This window comes from Chanos chanos, chromosome 2, assembly GCF_902362185.1.
Source record: "Chanos chanos chromosome 2, fChaCha1.1, whole genome shotgun sequence".
Taxonomy (NCBI): Eukaryota; Metazoa; Chordata; class Actinopteri; order Gonorynchiformes; family Chanidae; genus Chanos; species Chanos chanos.
The window spans coordinates 47,005,754-47,020,591 of NC_044496.1; the positions used below are offsets into that span (position 1 = coordinate 47,005,754).

Here is a 14,838-nt window from a genome sequence, read left to right on the forward strand (position 1 = left end):
TGAATAATCTCGATTTGCTGTTAAATGAGTCCAGTTCTTAGAAGGGAGCGTTATTGTCATCTTTGTTTTGTTCGTATTAACTGTTAATGAATATTTGTGTAGGTAACTGTGTTATTCTCTGGATAGATTCTATTTTTGAATATTTCAGTGACGCTTGGTTAACCAGGCTCAGTGAAATTTTGTTAGTTTTGTAATATATGATTGGATTTGAAACTGGAACACATTTGAGAGTGATAAAACTAACCAAACGAAGCTTCGACTGAACTTGCTTTAGGGAAATATGTACTTAATTTAGGGTTGTTCTAAACCACGTTTGGATATTTGTGGGCGTGGTCATCTGTCGATAGACCAATAAGAAAGTAGAAGACTAGCTTGAATTTTACCCAGCAGCTTTCACGTAGCGTAGCTTGGACAAGTATTGCTTTGGGGACTGTGTGCGAGTTGTGGCAGTACTGTCGTCGGTTTATCACAGGAAGGGTTTTTAATGACGCCTTAGTCGTTGAAAATGATTCCGGCAGATATTAAAAATCTTAAAGTGGCCGAATTACGGGCCAAACTAAAGGAACGCGGGCTTGATACTAAAGGATTGAAGGCCGAGCTTGTGGCGCGTCTGACATCAGCTGTTGAGGTTGAATTGCAAGCTTCAGATTCGGACATTCAAAGGGGTGGTGGGCTTTCAGATGAAGGTAACTCTCATAATAAAGAAATAACACAAGAGGATCAGGCTGTCGATCCAGCCATTAAAACTCTGTTGTCGAAAGCAGACTGTCGAGTTGTGGTAGAGAGAATCTCACCAACTACAGTCTATCATGTTGAAAACTCTGTGTCTCCTCCGAGCTCCACTTCATCCTATGAATTCATTCCCAGTCACACAGATCGTGGCACACAGACTGAAATTGAATTCGTAGTTGATTCCAGCACAGTGACAAGATGCTGTAATTGTGCTCGAGAGTCTGATACTAACATATCGGATACATGCTTGATGGGAGACTCGAAATCAAGTTCTAAGTCCTCAGTTCAAGAGAACGTGGTAACTGAACCTCCAAGTTGTCATGTGAATGTCCCTGAAAAATGTCCTCAGCAGGCAGTTGATCGTGGAACCCTTACTGGAGAATTCCCAGAATGCACGGAGAGCACCTCAGATAGGAGTATTTCCGCCGCTTCGAACGGTGAGAGAGGTAAAGCGCACACAAACCTACTGTTGACTCAAACGCAGAATGAGAGTGCTGTTACCCCTACCACAACAGCGTCAAGACCTCAGCTTGCACATCAAATGCATGAAGACAACGCTAAGCACATTCTCATTTGTGAGAGTAAACACCCAGTGTTAGCATAACCAGAGTATCTGAAATCAATCGCATTTATTTACTTTTTTTTTCCTTTTAACTCTCTAAACAATTCTGTTTCCCCTCTTTTTTTCTCATCCTCTCACATTTAGTGTCTACAGGGTCAGAGGTTCTGGAGACAGAGATGGAACAAGAAAACCAAGGAGTGAAAAGTCCTCAGACAGGCCGAGGCAGAGACTACTATGAGTTTAAAGAGGAGATTCATTATAAAAGGTGGTGTATCTTTTATTGTTTTTGTATGGGGTTAGATAGCTCATATGTTATAATACAGGTATAGTGAATAGCTGAAACCTGTAGAGCAGTGTCTCTCAATCTTACTCCTAGAGGCCCACAGCTCTGAACATTTTGGGTTTCTCCCTGCTGTCACACTGCAGCTTCAGCTAATTAAGATCTCAGCAATTAGCCAATGCTTTGGATAAAGTGTTTTTGTGGCAATGAGAGATCTGAAATGTGCAGAATTGTAAGCCTCAAGGATTGGGAAATATTTCTTTTGCTGAATATTTACAGAGATGAGAATACATCAGTATAGAAATTCCAATGATTCAGTTTTTATTAGAATTTTTTAAACACAATAGTAACAACAGCACAGCAATTATTATTGAAATAAACCCATAAAGTTCCTATGATTTTTTTTCCCCCCTTGTTACTAATCAGCCTGTTAACATATTCCTCTTTTTGTTCGCAGAGCCAAGACTCAAGAGTCTGAAACAGTACTTGAGGATGAGATTGATCATGCACTGGTTAGATTGGACTCTTGTGAGTTTATAGCTGTTTATTTAAAATATTTCACTTAGAATGGGAAATCCACTCATTACATTGTTGTTGCTAAGTCACATCTGAGTAAGTGTGCTTAGACTTTTCAGTCTGTAGTAAGTGTGTAGTGTCACCTGTTTATCCCTCCAATGTCCATCTGCTTTGTCCAGCTAGATTGTTAACAATAGACAAGTTACAGTTGAGTACCTTATTTCTACTTTGGATAATATGTTTTTATATTCACATGAAATAGAGAAGCTGTGGTTTTAGTTAATTTACACTTTATAATCATCCATGTTGACAAGTGCTGACTGTTATCTGTGATTGGCAGATAACAGTGACCTGCATTTTGAGATGGGAACAGACGGTTGCAGCGGTCAGCCCCTTCTCTGGGAGAAGTTTCCTCTCTTGTGGTCTGGGTGTAGGCTGACTCATGGTGTTCAGCAGGGGAAAGTTGGCTTTGAGGTTAAGGTTTGTCACAGGCCACTTTCCAGTCTACTGCCACTTCTAGTATTCTTTCACTATGTTTAACTGAACTGCATCTATCATGTCTAGAGGACTGTTAATCTACAATTATTAATTTATTCAGAATAATTTGTAAGCGTTAGCTCAGTATGTGCAGTGACATTGAGCCAGTCAAGGGCAGTGCTGCAAGTAAACCTCTGTTCTGGAGCCCTGAAAGATGCAGTAATGACTGTTCTAGCAGTTAAGCCCTTCAGCTGACTTGCAAAGGTGTCTGACTTCCAACCCTGAAGTCAACAGCTCAAGTGTGCCTTGGGGCAGATCCGTTACACATGATTTCTTTTTGCCCAGAAAACAAACAAACAAACAAGTGGTCTGCATGGTCTAAAGAGAACACTAGTGCACCTAATCATTTCTGTGTATCAAAATTCTTTAAAGCTTATTGTATATCACTGTCTCTGTGCCACATTATGGTTTTCCCCGACCCTGTAGTTTGAGAAGAAACTTTCAGCTCCTGAAATGGATATTGGATGTGACCCTGATCCTCAGGTGCTTAGAGTGGGCTGGTCAGTGGATAACTCCAGTTTGCAGCTGGGTAAGTACAACTGGAACAGATGGCAGAAAACAGAAAATTTATTTCAACACAGGGGGATGGTTGTGCATATATGTATACATATAGGTAATGAAATTTACTGCTACCCATGGATCAAGTCTCGGTCAACAAATTGAGTTTGATCTCAGTTATTCCCAGCTCTGTGAATTAGCAGCTGTTGATAAACTCAAATGGCTAAACCAGAGAGTTGTCTCTGTTAACTTTGTTGTTTGGATCTCCCTCTTTTTCTCCATCAGGTAAAGTGGAGTTGTCATATGGTTTTGATTCAAGAGGCAAAAAGATCACAGGAGGGCGGGAGGAGAATTTTGGTCAAGCTTTCTCGGAGGGTGATGTCATTGGCTGCTATGCTGTAAGAATGCTTAATCTACTTGCTTCAGTCAAAAAGAAAAAAATTTTGATCTTAAAATTCATTTTGAACTTAAAATAAATTGTGAAGTATAGCTTCATAGTTAAGTAGATAGATGGTATTATCAGTGGATAGTTAAACCATGCTAAACTCAGTTTGTGTCTGTGACTGCAGTATTGTTTCCATCCTTATATGCTTATTAACAGTGTTATGTCTACGTCTCTGATTCCCTGCAGAGCCTTTCTGAAGGCAGTGAGGTGGAGCTGTCCTTCTATAAAAACGGTTTTGGTCTTGGAGTGGCGTTTCGCCTGAGTTCCTCAACACTGGGTGGCCGTGCCCTTTACCCACATGTACTCTGCAAAAACTGCTCTATTAGTGTAAACCTGAGCTCAACAGGGGAACCTTGGTACCCTGGACCACCTGGTTACTGCCCTTTAGCTGCACTCCCACCTGAGCAGAGGACCCGTGCCCCCCCTCCCCCAACCCTGAAGAGTGAGTGTGAGGTACGAGAAGATTATATGACTAGTGCTTTTGCGATTTTCACTCCATTTAAGTCAGTGCAGGGTTAATCTAGATAGGCTTCCACCACTTCTGTCCAATATTAGGTAAAAGCTTTTAAATTTACATTTTTGAAGTATTTTGCAAATATTTGTCTCCTTACCTTCCATGTCATTCTCCTCTTCTTGTACTCTCTTCTCTCTCAGGTACTAATGATGGTTGGCATGCCTGGTGCTGGTAAAACACATTGGGCCCAAGCTCATATGACACAGAACCCAGAGAAACGCTACAACCTTCTGAGCACCGAGTCTGTTCTGAACTGCATGGGGGTAAGGGTGAAATCTAGAGGCAAATGCATGACTAGATAAGGATTACTATCAGTAGTGTTCTGCTCTTTGTCAAATGTTCACGATGCACTGTTGGTTTTAAGATTACATTTCCTGTCCTCTCTCTCTTTCTGCTGTGTTGAAGCCATCCCTGGAATTTTCTTAAAGGGAAAATCTGTCCTGCTGTAATTACTGCTGGATTTGAGAGTACTCAATAAGCCTAAACGATAATTTTCTGTAGACTTGAAGTAGAACAATGATGTGCACAGACAGGGACACTATTTCAGCTGTAAGCGGAAATATAAATCTGTTTCTGATGCTATGTTTGTTGTTTTTATTGATCCTTTTTCTTGTTTGTTTGTATTATACAGAAAGAAGCAGGTCCAGAGCATGGGGAAGTATGGCTGCAGCAGGCTACTCAGTGTGTCAGTCAGCTGATTAGAGTGGCGGCCAGGAAAAAACGCAACTACATTCTAGACCAGGTAATGAAGGAGAGAATAACTGTATTGTGTGCAGGTTCCAGAAACAGTTTGAAGAAGAGACACCAAATTTAGGAGAGCTGAAATTTCCTGTTACATAACCAGTAACTGCCAAAATAACTAGGTTGTAATACTAGTATCACTAAACACATCAGTTTTTGTGCTAGGAAAAAGAAGCCATAGCTAGATAGCAGGGTGTATTTTATATGCTTCCACCTGTCAACTGTTTTTTCATTTGTTCTCTGTGCCTAGGCCTCTGCAGTCAGAGTGGGTTGGAGGTTGGCGTTATGGCGATCATAAAAGAACACTCTGAAACACTGTCTAATATATAATGAAGACCTTAAACAGATGAAAACAAGAATAAAATAATGTTATGGAAAAGTAAATTCGCTTTACCAGTTTTTCGCTGCGGCAGTTTTTTTTTCTTCCTTTGCACTGTTTCTAAATCCTGTTTCGAAATACTTCGAAAACATTGATGATGACATAATAAAAGGAGGAAAACAACAACAACAATCTTTTGTAGAGAAGTGAATGACAACAACCCCGTCTTCTATTGCTTTTTCATTTCTCCTTTTGTCCAACATCCATTTTTGCGTTGTCTGTTCTATATCAACCCATTTGTGACCCCTCTCATCCCTACCGTTGTCAGGTAAACATCTACCCGTCCTCACAAAGGCACAAGATGCTGAGTTTCCATGGTTACCAGCGAAGGGCAGTAGTCGTTTTCCCATCAGATGAAGAATGGAGGAGACGACTGGAACAGCGTCATAAGAACGAGGGGGTGCGGGTGCCTGAAATGTCCCTACTGAAGGTCAAAGGTCAGAATGCACACTTTCATATTATATTTTCTGCTGTAGAAAATACAGGGCCAGGGATGGGAGGGGTGTACACGTCAAATCTCAAATGCCCCCTCAGTCATTGCACCCTGCAGCCGGCCCTGCGAAAATAGTGTTGAATTTTCTGGAGGTCCAGCCTCTTAAATCTATTATGATATTTTCATTAAAGGTCTCTCAATTCAGAGGACCTGAGTAATGAATGGACATTATTTGTCCCTGTTATATAAAACTGTGAAAAGTAAAAGTAAAGAGCTGCGGCTCAGAATTCCTAATGACCATCTTTTTTGTGTGTGTGTGTGTGTGTGTGTGTGTGTGTGTGTGTTGCCATTCCAGTGGCTTTTACACTGCCAGAAAAAGGAGATCTCCTTGAGGAGGTGTTGTTTGTAGAGCTCTCTCGCGATAAGGTGCAAAAGCTCCTTACTGACTATAAAGAGGAAGCCCGTCGCCTCCTCCCCCCTCCCCCAAAACGCAAGAATCCACAAATCCGACACCACAAACACTCCAAACGGGGACACATCACCCTGGGTGATTATGGTAAGAGCGTGAGGGATGTTGTAGTGTGGAATGTGCCCTCCTAAAGACCTTTTCACTATTTCTATATCTGTCTTACACAGGTGCCCTGGTATTAATGTTTTATGGACTTTTGCCATCGTTTCGCTGTTTCAGGATGGAATCAAGGATATTTCAACCAACAGCCATACCTTCAGCCCCAGTCCTATGGATACAACAGTGATCCACAGAGATATAGAGAATATTACAGGCCATACACTGGGCAGGTGAGAGAACTTTGTGTAAATGCATTAACATTTCAGTTGAGTTGTAATATATCATGTAAAAATTAGGTTGTTTGTATAATTAATTTTCCCCATCTTGCAGTGGAATTCATGCTACCAAGACACAGGTTACTACGGTGACCCAAGCTACAACTACACCTGTCAACAAGGTTTTTGGTAAAGGGTCAGAGGTAAATGTCTTTTAAGCCCATTTCCTCAGATAGCTGGTATATTTTCAACACTGATTCTGTATACCTGGAGAAATATCTTTCTGTTGATATTCATATTTTTGAAATGTACTGATATGTTTCATTTGTCTGTTATTTCAGAAACATTTGTCCAGAAATGTCATTATCTTAAGATATGAAAAAGCAGTTAAGTTCTTTGTTGGTCACACAAACACTAGGAACAGCGAGCAGTGAAATTCAACCTCTGAATTTAACCCATCCTATACACGCACCAGGAGCAGTGAGCACACACACACTAGGAGCTGGGGAGCAGTTGGGGGTTAAGTGCCTTGCTCAAGGGCACTTCAGCTGTGGGTGTTGAGGGAGGGGAAAGCACTGTTCATTCACTCCCCCCGCCCCCATTTTTCCTGCCGGTCCAGGGGATCAAACCAGCGACCTTTTGGTCACAAGCCCACTTCTCTAACCTTTAGGCCACGGCTACCTAAGGTTCCAAGTATCATCCTTACCACAAAGAGCCCAGATTTAGCATTCAGTTTAATAAAGATTGTTCTGAATCAACATCCATTTTTGATACAAACACATCTAAAATTTGGCATCGTTTTATGACAATCTTAAGAATAATACCTGAAGTTTTTTTTTATTGCTTTTAAAGACCAACTCTGTGGTTTCTGCACATAGAGGTTCTGTCATTTTAAATAATGAACTTTATCATGTCTGTTGTCTTGAATTTGACTTCAGTCTTACTGTGGATTTGTCATGACTGTATGACTACCACGTTGCACTACATGATGGGATAGTATTGCTTCAGGTTCATGTTTACAATATCTGAATGTCTTTTGAAGCCTACAAAGTTTATTTTCAGGTTTTGATATTGTTCATATTCTTGTACAGATTTTCAACAAATTGTCTACGAAAAGATTTAAATACATGATAATCAAGAGAAAAGAAAATCAATACGATACACTAAAATGACAAAAACAAAGTTAGCTGCCCACAGAACTCAAGAACACCCGTTTTTTTAAAACAGTAATTCATTTGTCTCAGATAAAATCCTGCTTCCCTCTGCTCACTTGTAGCTGACTGAAGAATCTTGAGGATATTTAGCAGGAACATAGTGCTGTGTATGTAACAGCTGTCTTTGCATTGCCTTTATTACCAAATAACTTTTGAAATTGTTATTTTTCTACTGCTGTGGTTAATGGACAATAATTCTAGGCATATGCAACAACACCTGTCAATTAATAAAGCAACATGCCCATTTCCATCTTGTTAATTCTCATGGTATTTGGTTAAAGATTATAAAAGGTTGTGTTTTTAAAAACTGGAAAACGGTACCCTTGGCTATTCCTTCATTTTATTCTATACATAGATTGTTAAAAAGATAGTTCAAAAGAAATTGGAAATGACAGTCACCCTGCCAACATTGCTGTCACCCATCAGGTCTTTATGGCTATTAGTGCATTCAAAGGCAGAGAGTAAACTTTTGAACAGTGAAATTCGACCTTTGACTTAAGTCATATGTCCCCTTCATCAGGTATTACTTGGCGATACAGCATCACTGCTCCTTTGGCTGAAGGGCACAACTCTGACCACAAAGGGGTGCTCAATCCCAGCTGCAGTATCTCCTTCAGTGACATTAGGGCAGATAGTTAATATGAAGGCTTAAGAGAAAATGTATTTTTGTAAAATAGCTTGTGACAAAGGGTATAATTAAATTGACTAATGATCAACTAGCTTCATTCCAAATTGTGGACATATATATATATATATATATATATATATATAAATACACACACATATGTATATACACGCACATAAACATGGGTAGGCATGCATTTCTCTCTAAATCTACTCACGTTTCGTGTCAGAAACACAATATCGGTGGACTCATGTGCCTCTGGTCCGCCACGGCAGTAGAAGTCTTTCACCTTCTCAGCAGTCAAAGAACACCTTTGTGTATAATATAACATAATTTCTGGTATGAAATGATCAATATAGACAACATTTATTCATAATACCTCCAGAGCTGACAGCTCTATCTCTGCTCACAGCTTCACAAGGTTTAGATTAATAATGCTTTGTTGTGATTCTGTTATCATGAATATACACGTTAAACTATTTCCAGTAGATTAAAATGTGTGTATAAATACGTCTATATACCTGATGAAAAATTCAGCACTAGGTCGACCCGCACTGGTGTGATTCAGTGCTATTCCCATCAGAACTGGCTCACTCAGATATTCAAGAGGAACATTCACCTACAGGAAGAGGGCAAATGAAACCAGATGCCTAATTTCCATTTGGACAGAAGATTCAGTCCAAAGAAAACTAGATGACTTAAGCGACAGAGACTGACATAAGAACTGTGCGTGGAGTCCTTTGACCCTCTAGCAGAAGTGACGTAGGCAGTAACAAAATCTGAACACAAGTGGTCAGCTGGACACCTTGGAGATAGACGATAGACACAGCTGTAAATGGCGAAGTGTCTTGGCTGTCCACTTGTGATCCGATTGCCCAAGATGCATTTTAAAACCAAGTGTAAAGAGGGCCTACGAAGACTGGAAAAGACTGGTCAAGAGCTGGGCTTGACTACACTCATCACAATGATAATGTCTTTGTAGTCTATGATAATGATTAGGGACTAGGAGGGCATTTGAAGGATATTTTTGTAATGTGGCTGTGTGCTTTGGATGTCCGTCATCTTCCTATCAGAGCAGATTTACATACCTCGTCTCTGATCTCAGCACACACAGAAGAAAAGATCTCCGTGACGATGGCTCTTTCTCTGCCCAGCAGCATCTCAACAGTGATTGTCTCTTCATTGACACCCTTACACACAGCCTGAGGATAAAGGTCAAAGAGTGGGGCCTATGTTAGTAATAGTCAGTCTGCATAATCAAAATAACACAGCAGTAACTTGATGGCATTCTCTTTGTATTCTCTGATAAAAGTCTCTTCTGTTGTTCTCCACTCATCTCAGCTGAAAATATAAATATCTATCTGGCTGAATTATTATTTCAGTAACAGAGTCATAATAAAGTACTCAAGAGATAGACCTTGAGGCCCAGAGTGGCTGATGGTTTACTGTTTCCCTGATGCCTCTTTCTCATCGTATTTCAAGTCATAACCATTCAGCTTGTTAACCAGATATAATTATGCTAGTAATTTTCTAGAATGGAACTGAAATGATCTGACCCAGAGAGGATAACAGTTGCCCATCCCCACACTGTCCCTTCACTGTTCCATTATACCTTTGGTTCTGGATGTCCTCCAGGTATGTCAAGGAGTCCTCGTGCCTCTGCCACTCTCTGGCTCCTCCTGAGTAGAACCACCCGTCCGTCGGAGGTTGCCATAACAGCTCCCACCCCTAGAGGCTGGGCCAGTAGTGCCTGTGAATCCCCAAACTCATTCCTACCACGACACCTCAACTCCTCCGCCCCTTTAGACCAGTTTGTGCCAATGAAATCTTTGTAAAAGGTTAAGCCTAACTCTAAATGCAAAACTGGTTGCTCTTCTCTTGTTTGTGTTGTGTGTATGTTCAAATATTTTTGTGATCCTTGGTTGGTCCCTTTGAATGTACTTATTTGCAAGTTTGTTTCAGTTTGTGTTAGAAAGGCTCTCTCACATTCTGACGAGCCAGGTCCAGGTGTTTCATTCCGATGCATCCCGTGCTCTGTCTTTTGACAAGCCACACTTGACAGACACATAGAACTTTCTTCTGCTTCTACTTCCATGTCCTTGACTGTTTTAAAATGACTGTCACAGTTTTCCCCTGATGTGTCACCTGCACCCTGCAGGCACTTTGAAGAAGTATGGGGTATAGTGAGGGTTGCTGAGTGCAGTCTGAATTTAGCACCATTGAACAGCCAGGGTTCCTTGGTCACCCTCTCATCCCACACAGCCTGAATATGTTTCTCAATCTCAGGAACATTTTGGCGGTTAAACCTGTGAAGCAAAGGTAAGCAATACAGTTTAATACAGGATTTCAACAGTTAAATGAATGGTTCTGAATATCATGATTAATATTGTACAGGTGACACTGGGAGCAGGCATTGAAGCTCTCAATCCCAGTGCAAATGTGTGAAGGGGATGATGACTGTAAGTCACTGATAGAGAATGCAGTACCTGGTTGCTACTGTCACTTGTACTTGATGTTCCCTGAGACCCCTCAGTGGAGCACAGTGAAGCATCAGTGATACCTCTGGATCCATCAAACTGATATCATCAAGGCTCCTTCTGGTTACACTCAGATACCTCCTCTCCTCTCCTTTAAAGAATGATATAGATCATGTAATTTCTGTACATGAATTAGCTATGCTTTGAGAGGATGCCGTTACACAATGTACACATTTCAGTGGCTGCTAAATAATAAAACACTGACAGGCATCTGAAATGAGGGTACTCAACCACCTTAACCGCAATAAACACTCAAAACCACGACTAGGTGGCTAGATGATGTAGCTACTGTTGTATTCAGTGTCTTGTCTCTGAAAAACTTTAGTAAAGTCTGACGAAAACGCATTTTAACCCGAGTCACACCGCACACTGTCTCGTTTCGCTCCGATTTACAATACATTAACAAACTTTGTGTTTCTCCTCAAGCAACTGAACCATACGTAACACTCTGACGCGAAGTAGCTACCTTCTAGGAAGCACTATTAGGCAGATTAACTCGTTATTTACCTCTTTCCATGCACTTAAAATAATCTTTCACAGCGTATAAGTGGTCCTTCAACTACGAGGTATGATACCTCAGCCTCTCTGTCAGCTCAGGAAAGATAACGGAGCATTACTATGTTTTACTAACAATGAATTAGCTAGTACTTTATCCTAGCATGCTAACCTAACCATAGGAACTTCACTGTAGCAAAATAACCTTGTTAACTTCCGAAATATCACGCCCCGCTGTCATGTACATTGACACTTCAGACGTAGTTATGTAGAAGTAAATGCAGGAAGCTTAAATGTCAAATTTAACTCTTCGAATCATTCATGTATGCGTGACTGAGGTATTTGGTTGTATGGTTAGCTAGTTACATTTGACCGACAAACTTTATTTCACCAAGTTTCAGAGAGCTTTTGAATAAAGTGGCGATTAAAAGGTTGAGCCTGATGCATTGGAGATAAGGTAAGTTAGCTTTCTTAGTTATGTGTTGTTGTATATCTTAATAATTTTGGATTTGTCTAAAACCACGTTGCTTTGCTTTCTGAAATGGTTTATCAAATTTGTAGGTCGGGCATCTCTACCCAACACACTACAAGGACTCTTTGAAAAGCAGCGTTAAGTTTACTGAAACAATTGGTTCATTAGCAGGTTTTATTGCTAACCCATCATGCTACTAAATTACATGAAGAATTACATGGACAAATTCAGATTAATCCGACAGATGACACTTGGGTGATAAAAAGACTGAAACCAAACATATTTGATGAATTATCCGTAGTCAATTTGAGATGTTAAAGTAACAAAGCTTGCTTTTGCAACGAGTTACTGTCACATGATGCATGATCTGCACCGGGTTTGCCAGTCATCTTAAAGGACGCCATAGATCGTAGACGAAAAGCATTCTCAACCCTTTCCACACTCGTCTAAATGCTTGATATGATACTGATGTTGCGTATGTACATCTGGCTGACAACTTTGATGTGCCTTAGGATGAATGCAGACGTCGTTACCCGCTTCGATTTCTATATTGGGCTGTCACTAGCTGTAAGTTCCAGTATTTTCATTGGTGGAAGCTTCATTCTGAAGAAAAAAGGCCTGTTACGATTGGCTACCAAAGGCTCTATGAGGGCGGGTACGTAATTTCTTTTTTACCTTCATTATTATGTTGAGCATCTAAAATAGTATTGCAGAGTATATCCAGCTAACCTGACTACACTAACTTAGTGACACCGTGTCTTTCCAACACCATAACTTTCGATCAGCTGCTTTTCCATTTTTTTTCATCCAGGTCAAGGGGGATATGCATACCTAAAGGAATGGCTATGGTGGGCAGGGCTTATATCAAGTATGTTATTACAGAGATTTGACTGATTTCACACCCTTCGTTATTTAGAATACATTTACGTCTTCCAGCATAACTTGTTTTTAATGGCAACATTACTTTAAAAGTGTTTGCTAAAACCAGTTTACAATTAGGTCTTTATATGCAAAGTATCATGTACCTGCCACCTAAAGGAGGCTGGGTGTTTTTACTCTCACAGATAAAAGCTGCACTCCTACTGACAAAGTGGAAATCAGTTAAAAGATATCAGTACACAAAATTCTTCATGCATTTGTTAGCTGATTGTTGGAAACTACATGTTCTCTACCTCCCTCTGAATGGCAGTATATGTATGTGTATGGTTATGTGCTGTCTATTTCATGAACTTTACTTTCAGTGGGAATAGGAGAGGCAGCAAATTTTGCAGCTTATGCCTTTGCACCTGCAACATTAGTGACGCCACTGGGGGCACTAAGTGTCCTAGTAAGGTATGTGTCACAAATATGTATTTGTTTAACTGAACTCTCAGTTTATTTGTTAGGGATAAGTACATTACTCGCATGAGAGAGTGTACAGATTGTAAATCACTACATCAGATACTCTCAGGTAATGTAAAAGCTGACTGATGACCTCTAAGGGAAACACACAGTATAAATGAGGGATTTACTTTGCAGTTAAGATTATATGAGTAGGTTTTTTTATTATTATTATTTTACGAACAATGAAAATTACCTAGCATTATCATATCAGCAGAACTGGGAAGGAAAAAAATATATATATATATACATACATACATACATATATATATACACACACACACACACACATATATGCATGCATGCATGGTAGTAGTGCATATTTACTGATTTTTTTTCTTCTTCTTCTAAAGTGCAGTGCTCTCCTCTTATTTCCTAAATGAGCGGCTCAATATCCATGGGAAGATTGGCTGCCTGCTGTGCATCCTGGGATCCACAGTGATGGTGATTCATGCCCCTCAGGAAGAGGAGGTAGCCTCACTAACCGTCATGGCAGAGAAGCTTAAAGACCCAGGTAAACTTCTCTTCATACCAATGTGTAAATGGTGCACAAACTTCTCTCAGTGGGAGAGTACTGTTACTAGCCTGGTTTTAATGAGGACAATGCAGTGTAACTTAGTAGTTTTTCATGATTGTACAACTGTGCATGATGAACTATGAAAACTATTACTGTATATACAGACAGGTTAACTTTGTTAAGACGTACATAAACATAAATGTAGAACAGTATACACTATTAAATCCAATAAGGGCCATCTTCTTTTTTTGCAGGATTCATTGCTTTTGCTGTGTGCATTGTGGTGGGCAGTATGGTTTTGATAATATTCATAGCTCCTCGTTATGGCCAGAAGAACGTTCTGGTTTACATCCTGATTTGCTCAGTGATTGGCTCTCTGTCTGTGTCCTGTGTGAAGGGCCTTGGCATTGGCATCAAAGAGCTTTTTGCTGGGACAGCTGTCCTTAGGGACCCTCTGTTCTGGGCCTTACTTGTGTGTCTAGTGGTTTGTGTCAGCCTCCAGATAAGCTACCTTAACAAGGCTCTCGATATTTTCAACACGTCCATCGTCACGCCAATCTACTATGTCTTTTTCACCACCTCAGTCATGGCCTGTTCGGCCATTTTGTTCAAAGAGTGGTTACGTATGTCCACGGATGGCGCAGTGGGAACTGTTAGCGGGTTTTTGACCATCATTACGGGCATCTTCCTCCTACATGCCTTTAAAGATCTCACTTTTACCTTGGACTCACTCCCGCTCTACCTGCGACAAGATTTTCAGGGTAGCACTTGGGCCCAGCCTTACACGGCTTTGCCCAGGGATGACAACTTGTCAGGGGCTGAGTGCAAACTGGTCAGCAGCAATGGAGCAAAGAATGAGAACAGAATGAGGGCATCCCCTCAGAGTGCCTTTTGGATGAAAAATGGCACTGTTATTACTTAGTAAAATGAAACAAAGACATTTACAACCAAACTGAATCAGTCTGTGCTTATTACTGTATTTCAGGCTAATGAAATTTGCTGTATCTTCTTGTTACTTTTATTTTTATGCCACAAACACTGTGAGATAGTCTGTTCTGCTTTTGTCTTCCAAACATGTGATTGTTTCAGTTGAGACATTTCAAAAGAGATATTTATCTTCTCCTATTTTTACTTAATGTCACTGTACTTGGCCATTTTCTTGTTGCACTGCTTTTGTC

At 40.4% G+C, this 14,838-nt stretch overlaps 3 protein-coding genes across 3 annotated transcripts; 2 read left to right on the forward strand and 1 right to left on the reverse strand.

Annotated features, from left to right (window-relative positions):
* The first annotated feature begins 505 nt into the window (after positions 1-505).
* Positions 506-6,659, forward strand: LOC115804972 (heterogeneous nuclear ribonucleoprotein U-like protein 1). The gene is made up of 13 exons (XM_030765460.1): positions 506-1,169; positions 1,439-1,559; positions 2,032-2,102; positions 2,431-2,570; positions 3,054-3,156; positions 3,411-3,523; positions 3,757-4,023; positions 4,225-4,347; positions 4,716-4,826; positions 5,473-5,641; positions 5,993-6,193; positions 6,326-6,435; positions 6,536-6,659. Exons 1-13 carry the CDS (start codon positions 506-508, stop codon positions 6,611-6,613), a joined length of 2,271 nt encoding a protein of 756 aa, XP_030621320.1. The 3' UTR covers positions 6,614-6,659.
* Positions 6,660-8,134: 1,475 nt separating this feature from the next.
* On the reverse strand, positions 8,135-10,831 carry nudt22 (nudix (nucleoside diphosphate linked moiety X)-type motif 22). Its single transcript, XM_030765461.1, has 7 exons — positions 10,746-10,831; positions 10,246-10,565; positions 9,872-10,122; positions 9,348-9,461; positions 8,781-8,878; positions 8,477-8,570; positions 8,135-8,245 (listed from the first exon to the last, which is right to left on the reverse strand). Exons 1-7 carry the CDS (start codon positions 10,829-10,831, stop codon positions 8,135-8,137), a joined length of 1,074 nt encoding a protein of 357 aa, XP_030621321.1.
* A 1,445-nt stretch (positions 10,832-12,276) lies between these two features.
* On the forward strand, positions 12,277-14,582 carry LOC115804975 (magnesium transporter NIPA2). Its single transcript, XM_030765462.1, has 5 exons — positions 12,277-12,418; positions 12,575-12,631; positions 13,005-13,095; positions 13,497-13,657; positions 13,915-14,582. The coding sequence occupies exons 1-5, from the start codon at positions 12,277-12,279 to the stop codon at positions 14,580-14,582; spliced, it is 1,119 nt and encodes a 372-aa protein (XP_030621322.1).
* The last annotated feature ends 256 nt before the right edge of the window (positions 14,583-14,838 follow it).